Below are 10000 nucleotides of genomic sequence, written 5' to 3'. Positions count from 1 at the left end.
ATCAATCGCACGTACTGTAATAAAACTCTCATCTCTGCCTTAATCAACCTTTAAGTGGATTTAAATTTGACAAGCCCAAAATTACCTGGTTGACATTTCAAACACGACGGATGCTGATGGTTGCCATGGTGATGGTGCATAAAGTCCAGAATAACATCATCATGTCAGAAACGATCAACTGTTGAACCACGATCAGGTATACTTGTAGTTACAAATTAATCTAATATGCTACAATTAGATGTTCCTTTAACATACAAATTACCATAGACGAGGAAGAAAAAATATGTATCCTATTTTAGTAAAAGTTCTTTGTATTGTAAGAACACAGAGAGTTTGTAAAGTCACATCATTTTATTCTGATTCACAGTTTGCATTAAAAGGTCCACATGTTCATACAGTATTATATGCACAGACTCTCTAACATCCCAACTTTTCTTAGACCTCTACAACTTTATAAATCAACCCTATACAGCGTTTATCAGTAGCTAATACAATATATAGCAGACATATTGATGGATTCGTCCTAGTTCCCGTCACAGTCCGCTGATGATCTTCTGTGTCTGTTTAGTAATAGAACCATTTATCAACTAGAAAGAGAGAGAAAAAAATGTAATTATTTATTCATATGAAGCGTCTGACAGAATCCATATAGAACTTTTACTTCTAAGAATGTGTGGAATGATGGTGAAAGATTTCCAGGCCTATAAATTCATTTTTGTTACAAACTTTATTAGCGTCAACCATATTAGCGTCACAGTCCTGAATGCTTGAATCTGATTGGTTGACGAACGTTCTAAGGAAACGCACGGCTAAAGTAGTTCCAGCCGGTCTTGACCGCATTACAGTTCCATATCACTTCGCCACATGATTTCGGTTATTTCAAAGGTCTTTACAACTGACAACAACAACAAAATAACCGAAACCCACAACGACAGTGACCAAGCGAATAAATATGATGAACAATAGGATAAAAAAAGGACAAATTATTTTCATGTTTTGTGCCACAAAATTACTTTTTATTATGTACAGAAAGCACATACTCTCTTTCTCCCGCTCAAACACACACACACACACACACACACACACACACACACACACACACACACACACACACAGTAGCCTACTGTTGAGAGAAGCACAGACTGAGGTAATTTACACTCGCTTAATCTCCCTCTCTAATAACTGCAATACTCTACCATCTCTATCAGTGGCTGAAGCTTAAAATGTAATTTTGGTATTAGCAAAGGAGGTTTGGGATGAGATGCGTAAGAAAGTAGTCCTCCGCTTCGCGTCGTGGCCGCATTACCACCTCGGATGTGCATTATATTCTAATGATCCAACGGCCCGTCGTCAATTGTTACATACATAAAGACTTATTTTACAGTTACTATCATCTGTTGATCAGAAGGCAGTGCTCAAATCCCTAGTTTTCTGCCGTGGATGATCAGACTGCAGGACGGATCACTCACCTGAGCTGGGCACGGGCTCTGGCTCACCGTAAGGACGAGCCTGGGAACACAAGGCAGATTATTATTTCCTACAGGAATAACTCAACACAAATGACGATAGAGTGATGATGATGACGTCGAAACCGCCACTGCTTCACTCGGGATTTTCAATTTACGAGTAAAATAAAGTCTGTGTTTAGCATAACTTGTCGATACTTTGACATTAACATAAATTACACACAACCATATCGAAAACACGATTTTTAAAAGCTGTTATGTTTATTTAAAAATACAAATATATATGTTTCTAATACAGTAAGTAAGAACATTTGGGGTGCGAGTATGCAAACGTTCAAGTATCATCAACGTCTGTTTACCACAGACTTTATTTTACTCAGAAATCTAAAGTCCCCATGAAAACCCAAGTTTTGTTAGCCTTACTGCTATCTATAAGCTAGTGCTCCAAAACAATGACAAAATACGCATTTAGAAGATATAAGCATTTAAAACTTAGTCAATCATTTTGATGACATCACTCTGCACTTCAGTTTCTCTCATCAAATTTTCTGTCCAATCAAATGCCCGCTAGAATCTGAAGCTCCGCCCCAACACTATAAATAGACGCTGAAGGGCTGAAATCAGTCACTTGTTCACACATTTACTGTTTTCTACATGCATTCTGAATGGTGCACCATATAGGGGGATAGGAATAGATTCAGACAGTGTGAATATGCTTTCCATTGTGGCGTATGAAGTCTGGTTTCACGTTAGTGTCACGCGAACCTCCGGTCCAGAGACACGATAGAGTCGAGTCGCCACAGAACACGTATCGGGTATGTAAACCTATATTTTAAAGCGATATGGAGGAGATTAGCAGGAGAAACGCTTAGAGATTAGGAGGAAAATGCAGCTTTACCGAGATCAACGGCTCTGGCCGAGCTGTGATATAAACCAAACGCTATTGGCTGTTTTTAAAAAGGGGGAGGAGCTGTCCGATATGCCCCGCCCATTTCTTCCGGTTTCAGTGGAAATGACGTCAACGCATTGAATAATGCTTTTCAACAAGGCAGTTCAGTGGGACTTTAAAAACCTATAAAGGTGAATCTTGAGGGAACCAGAGGCGGGTTTTGACTCTATTTTCTATTCATCGTTTACTTTCTGTGTTTCAGTGCAGAATCTCAAGGAGAAGAACCTGCTCACAAACATCTCTGGACAAACCAGGCGAGTGACGGTCGACATTTCACCAAATAATGATGAACACGTGCAATTGTTTCCTTAACCAGCTGTTTTTGACTTGATTTAACACATTAAAAATGACTTGGCTGGTATAAATGAGGTTGATTTAGAAATATTAAATCATATTTTTGCCTTGAATAGAACCAGTTAATTTAGTTAATTCCCAACCCCCCCCCAGTGAATTCATACAAAATTATCTTATGACTTCAGGAATATATTGCGGCAGAAGTGTGTTAAGACTTTAAATGAGACTTTAACGAGTCTCTTATGATGATTTATTCTCTTTTTTCGACTTCTACTGTTTAATTCGACACGATGGCGAGTAAATGACTGACATTTAATTTTTGGGTGAGACTTTAATCAGACCATTGACGAGACTATTAGACTCTCACCGCACTCTTCAGTCAAAGTGATTTTTAAATAATTTGCAATTGCATGATAATTAAATCCAAACAGACCCCAGGCAATTATAATCGTGTGTGTGTGTGTGACAGAAGAGTTGATAGAAAACACTCACCGAGTCGACAATGGCCTTGGCTTCGGTGCCGGATACGCAGAAGGGACTGTCGGAGACACAGGTGTTCACACTGCAATTGAAACAGAAGCGTAACATTGAAATATGATCAAACCAAATTTTCAATCTGTCTAAGAGTCACTGAAGGTGATGTTAACTAAACCAACCCAGATGATCAGCTGTCGAAGTCTAATATCTGATCTCACAGTCTAACACCTTCGGAAAGCTGGACGACACGATTCTCAATCATAGAGCTTTCATCCTCAAATGCATGCTTCATATTGAATACCTGTTGCGTGAAGCCCAAATGGCCAAAAGCAATACATTAAAGTGGTGCCTATACGTTTGTCAAGTGTATATTAAATGGAAAAGCCATAATAACTGCCTTCCTTTTATTGAATCCTTCACATTTGGACCTGAAATGCTCCCTATATGTAGACAATATGCTTTAAAACAAAGCTTCCAAAAGGAGGTTTCAGTGAACAGTTCCGAAAATAAATAAAAAATTTCCAAAAAATTTTCTTTTGTGGAATGGAAAGATTCCATGGATTATCATTGTCTTTCTTTATTGCTATATCAAGAAAAAAAAAATGTATTTTCTTTTTTCAAAAATTTATTTGAGGTTTATTTTCACTCAAAAAATGAATTCATTACTTGATTTAAATGAAGTGAACATTTTATGCATTTCATTCAAACGAGATCAGTTTAGTTGGATCAACACAATTTAGTTGAATTAGGTCACATTAATTGACTTGATTGCGTGTAATTTACTGCCTGACACATTAACACTGTTTTCTCTCCATATTGATCCTCCAGCCTCAGACACATTCACCGAAGAGGACGTGTTTCGCAGGCATGATCGCGGCCGCAGAGAACGACTCCTATAGAATAAAGCTACATTCACAACACGTAGGAGTCTCTGTGTGTGAGCTCAGACGGACGGCCTGGAGAATGTGAGTGAGTGAATGTGAGAGGCTTGTCAATTACATCTGTCCTCTTTTATCAGGCAAAAGAGAACATCTCGAACCCTGTCTAGAAATAAACATCACTTGTCATTGGGTGATATGTTCGGTTTTTAGTGCGCCATCACCGAGATTGAACAGAATGACTCATCTGAGCAGTTCTGTGTTGATTATAGTTTGAGCTAAAGTTAAATTATAGACCGACTGCGTGCCGTCTCACCAGTTCAGTTCTCCAGCGTCTGTTTTCCTGGAGATTAGAGCTTTCCAGAAGCTATGAGTGTCCTTGATTGTTTTAATGGCAAAATCCTGCAGACCATAAATGAGAAAAGACATTTTTAAAACATTATATATTGGCTACATATTTTTTGCATTAAAAATAACCTAAAATTAATCATTTAAAACAGGTATAATATATTTGATAAAGCATTTAAAAATGAAAAAAATATTTAGTGTATTTACTAAAGATTAACATTTTAAAACATTTAAGAACTTGTATACTGTATTTGCTCATTTTAAAAGCATCTAAAAATAAAAAATGTTTTTATTATTTATTCAATTTAGTGTATTTACTTAAAATAAAATTTTTAAAACATAGAGAAAATATATAGGCTAGTATATTTGCTAATTATTAAATATTTTAAAATAAAAAATATAGTACATTTACTAAATATATTTTCAAAAATATTCAAAAATATAGTATATTTGCTCATTTTAAAATGTATTCATTATATTTACTTAAAATATAGAAAATATATAGCTGGTATTTAGAAAAATAATATATTTACTAAAATTTTATATTTTAAAATATAAAAAAATATAGCCTAATATATTTGCTCATTTTTAAAGCATTTAAAAATAATATTTAGTATAATTATAAAAAAAATAAACATTTAAGAAAACACAAATTCTAAAAGCATTTGAAACCAAAAATGATTTTATATATTTACTAAAACCTTTTTTTTTAAGATACAGTATATTTGCTAAATAAAAAAAAATAAAAAAAACAGTTTAAAACATTAAAATAAAAGCATTAACATCCTCTAAATAGAATATTCTGCCAGTTTTAAGGTGTTCTTTGTGAAACATGCTAATTTCAAATCTGTAATAAAAATGTCTTGATTATTAGCCATCACGGAGAAGTGAAATGTCATCTCCTGTCTTACCCTGTTCTTAAATTCACCATTGAAGGCAAACTGGTTTTCCGGCTTCCCATCAGGCACTTTATACATCTTGAACCAATCAAGTGTGGCCTGCAGGAATCCAGGCTTGAGTCTGCGCACGTCCTCGATGTCTGTGAACAACAGAACTCGCTGAGATTTGACATCACACGCATTATTACAGATGCAGGAGGTAAAAGTCTCAAACCGTTGAAGTCTTCAGCCTCTGGGTCCTCCACGTTTATAACAATGACTTTCCAGTCGGTTTCTCCTTCGTCTATGAGCGCCAGCGTCCCCAACACCTTCACACGGATGACTTCCCCTCGAGAGCAAACCTGCACGCAGACACACACGAGGACGAGCAGGCATGCTTACTTCAGTACTTCACTTTTTGTTAATCGTTTTGATTGAGAATGATTCCCAAATGCATCTTTCAGATCAAAATGAATTTTCTCACAAATCAAACGTCACTGTGTCTCAACAGCAACTTTTACTCTACAAAAGATCCGTTTCCAGCTGATAAAACCCTTCCGAGAGCAAAGCAGACCTTTAGAAATGGAAAAGTCACAACTATAGAAATTACTTTTAAGATTGTAAGTTTATTAAGTTTAATTTCCATTACTTGTGCTTTAATTAATTTGGTATCTGATGTTGATTTAATTTTATTTATAACTTTCATAATTTATCAGATTGAAAGTGTTATTTACTGTCGTTATAATTATTTAATTTAGTATGTGATGTTGATTTAATTAAATTTAAAATTTTATATATAAAGTACATAATAAACATTTAAGTGTGTTATTTACTATTATATATATTTAATTTAGTATCTGATGTTGATTTAATTTCAATTTGTAATTAAATATAAATAATATTTAAATAAGTGTATTATTTACCATTATAATTATTTTTTAATTTAGTATCTGATGTTGATTTCATTTCATTTTTAATTTCATATATAAAGTATATAATAAACATTTAATAATATAATATTTTATATATATATATATATATATATATAATTATTATAAAATTATTATAATTATTTAATTTAGTATCTGATGTTGATTTAAAAAAAAATATATATATATTTTTTAAAATATTTATTTATATTATTTATATATTAATATATATTATTTACTAATATTATATATATATATATATATATATATATATATATATATATATATAATAAGTGTGTTATTTAATATTATTATAATAAAAAAATATATAATTTAAATATTTAAATAAGTTTGTTATTTACCATTATAATTATTTTTTATTTCAGTATCTGATGTTGATTTAATTTAATTTTGTAATTATATATATACATATTTTTTTTATATATATTTTTTAATATATTTATTTATATTATTTATATATTAATATATATTATTTACTAATATTATAGGCCTATATATATATATATATAATAAGTGTGTTATTTACTATTATTATAATAAAAAAATATATATAATTTAAATATTTAAATAAGAGTGTAATTTACCATTATAATTATTTTTTATTTCAGTATCTGATGTTGATTTAATTTAATTTTGTAATTATATATATATATATATGACAGGACATCAGTTCCAAGGGTTGAATGACTTTCTTTACCTTATTCCCAATGTCACAGATATCGATGGGATCATTATCGCCACAGCATCCCGTGTCTCCGTCCCGGTGTCCCGGATCCTCCCATGTCTGGACAAGATGAGAAATAAACTGTCCATTAATTCAGTATTTCTGAGCGTGTCACTCATGCGAATGCACACACTGATGTGCCTGAGGCGAGCTCTGCCGGCGCTGATAACGTTCCCTCAGTAACGCCTCGGGACAAATCTTTCTGCCTGCCATCTAAATGTGCATGAAATTTCTCTCTCTAAACTCGCTCATGCATGAAGTTCTCTTTTCCCTGGAGCTTTTCCGCACTTTATATTCTGCATGCTTCACTTGCGTCTGGAAGAGCCTTTGGACGTGAACGCAAACCTGAGGAATCGCTCCGTAGTTCCAGATGTAGCCCTTGTGAGGAAAGACGTTGCTAACATAGCGTAGGTTCCCCTTCTTCACGTCCTGCTTCAGTGGATTGAGGGGATCTTTAGTGGCGATCTGGAGAAACGAGAGCAACATTTCAGAATTAACTCCACTTTGATGTTCTTCTCCCATACAATGTCAAACAGAATGTAAACACTGCTCAGAAATTAGATGGTGGTTTATACTGTCAACACATTGTGGGTCAAATATGGACAAACACAAACGTTGGGTTAAAAATGTAATAAAAATAAATTAACCCAACGGCTGGATTTTCGTCCATATTTTCGTCCATAACTTGAAGCCCTTTCACACAGAGATTCCGGTGTTGTGCCGAATTTCGACCCCCTGCCAAATTATTACCCCCCTCATTGAAGTCAGTACCTGATTGCCTAATCCTAACCCCACCCCTAATCCTAACCCCTCCCCTAATCCTAACCCCACCCCTAATCCTAACCCCGCCCCCACAACTAATCCTAAACCTACCAATACTAGGGGGGGGGTAATAATTTGGCGGGGGTCGAAATTCGGCACAACACCATCAATCCCGGGTCGTGTTTGCGTTCACACAGAACGTTCTGGCAATTTGCCGGGATCATCAGTAGCACCTCACTGCAGTACACAAGATCCAGGGGGCGGAGTTGGATCCAGATATAAGGGGTGGAGATTGGTAGGTTTAGGGGTGGGTTTAGGGATCAGGGGGTGGAGATTGGTAGGTTTAGGGGTGGGTTTAGGGATCAGGGGGTGGAGATTGGTAGGTTTAGGGGTGGGTTTAGGGATCAGGGCGTGGAGATTGGTAGGTTTAGGGATCCGGATCCAACTCCTCCCCCTGGATTTCGTGTTCTGCAGTGAGGACCATCTCGGGATCATCGCGCTGTGTGAAAGGGGCTATATAGAACCACACTGAACAGGGCGTTTTCACACCTGAGAGTCCGCACCAAAGTTCATGTTTTGATACACTATATACATTCGGTTAGTTTTGGTTTGGTTTCTCATTGCGATTATGCGAGCGCACTAAAGAACTTTACATGACGTACTCGCGTCCTGTCGTCATCATCTCTGTGGGCTGCATCTTGACATTGATTGGTTTGTAAACGGACGTGCGTCTGACGTCAGCGAGTTGTCAAGTCGGCGGGAAACTTTGACTGAATGAACAGACGCATATCGTTGCAACTATACAGTTATTATTACGGCATTACTCCCTGCAGCGCCAGCTATACTCGAGGCTAGTTCACATTCGCCAAATTAACGTCCTCGTTGTGCGAACATTTTAGTGTCGCCGGCAGGACGCAGGACAAATGTGTGTGTGTGTGTGTGTGTGTGTGTGTGTGTGTGTGCGCACTGGAAGAAACGCTGTGGGCAGGACTGACAGATCTGCACATAAATATTCTTCTTCAGTGGTTTAGGCGACGCGGGAACCAGCGGGACTTCCTGTAAATGTTCTGAAAGTCCGAACCAAACAGAAAATGCTTTCACACTAGAAACGAACCAAACCTTTGCTCAGTTTGATCCGGACTGAGACCTGTTCTTTTCGGGTGCTTCACACCGTCCTCATTTCGGTTCGGTTGAATCGCACTAGAGTTTGTTTTCCTCATTGGTGCGGTTCGTTTGGGCAGGTGTGAATGCGGCAATCGGACTCAGGTGTGCACCAAAAGTGGACCAAACAAGTGACGTTTTGAAAAGACCTCTGGAGCGGTTCGTTTGTGGTGAGAACGTGATCCGACCTCGAACAGAACCAACTGCCAAAGAACTGCGCATTTTTGGACTAAACCAGTTGCCGTAGTCAGCTCTGCTTATGCATTATGGGATGAGGAGAAATGTTTGTTGACAGTTTGCACTTTAAGCATGGCAGCTCGTGGACAAACCTGGAGTTGTGAGGAGAGCCTGAAAGAAACTATTAACTTTATTTTCGAGCCGCATCCTCGCTTCATTCTCAAACATTATTGTTTGTCTAAAGTGGTGTAGACAAACTGTATAATAAAACATGACCAGGGATACAACCAGCGGCGTGTTGTCTGCCGGATTTTCCACCTCTTTGTTTACTTCCGGGAGTTCTGTTGGAATTTTCCCGAACTAAATGTGTTCAAGACACATCTGGCCAACGAGTGATGTGGATGTTGTCACGTGACTGCATTTTGGTTCGTTTTATCAACTCATAAACTGATCCGGACCAGAGCGATCAGTGTGGTGTGAAAAGGAACCAAAACGCCTGAAAAATGCTACAAAGTATAATTTTTTGCCCTTGGTCTGGACCAAATGAACCGAACTACAGATGTGAAAGCACCCTTCGTCGGACCAAATTTGGTCTGTTTGGTGCGGACCGTTACCCTGGTAATCCAGAGTTCTCGCGAGAGCACAAGTTGAATTTGCTCAGCGAGTTACTCTGGTGTCGAGTAATGATGCTCATTAAATATGCCCCTCGATCTAAGCTGCACCAATCACATCGGGTTATCTGATATAGGCGGAGCTAAACAGATGACGACAGCGCTGCGATGTCGAAGTCATTAGTAAACATTGCAAGATGGCTATGGATGAACACCAGTTGTTTGAAACGGCTTTGGCCGCTACAATGATTGAGTTAGACTTGGCTTTTTATCTAAAACAGGAACAGAAGACGGCGCTCGAATCCTTCCTTTGCAAGAAGGACGT

The 10000-nt window shown here is 36.9% G+C and overlaps 1 protein-coding gene across 1 annotated transcript in view; it reads right to left on the bottom strand.

Annotated features, from left to right (window-relative positions):
* Window positions 1-335: 335 nt before the first annotated feature.
* ppa1a (inorganic pyrophosphatase 1a) overlaps window positions 336-10000 on the bottom strand; it is a 14696-nt gene continuing 5031 nt past the window's right edge. The window contains exons 4-11 of the mRNA XM_084435072.1: window positions 7310-7429; window positions 6938-7024; window positions 5526-5652; window positions 5324-5451; window positions 4381-4466; window positions 3202-3271; window positions 1470-1509; window positions 336-587 (exon numbers count right to left, since the gene is read on the bottom strand). Coding sequence (XP_084291198.1) covers window positions 565-587; window positions 1470-1509; window positions 3202-3271; window positions 4381-4466; window positions 5324-5451; window positions 5526-5652; window positions 6938-7024; window positions 7310-7429 — 681 coding nt within the window. The 3' untranslated portion in view covers window positions 336-564. The remainder of the gene's footprint in view (window positions 588-1469; window positions 1510-3201; window positions 3272-4380; window positions 4467-5323; window positions 5452-5525; window positions 5653-6937; window positions 7025-7309; window positions 7430-10000) is intronic.

The sequence above is a fragment of the Rutilus rutilus genome (genome assembly GCF_951802725.1).
Source record: "Rutilus rutilus genome assembly, chromosome: 16".
Classification (NCBI taxonomy): Eukaryota; Metazoa; Chordata; class Actinopteri; order Cypriniformes; family Leuciscidae; genus Rutilus; species Rutilus rutilus.
This window is presented reverse-complemented; position numbering and strand designations above follow the sequence as displayed.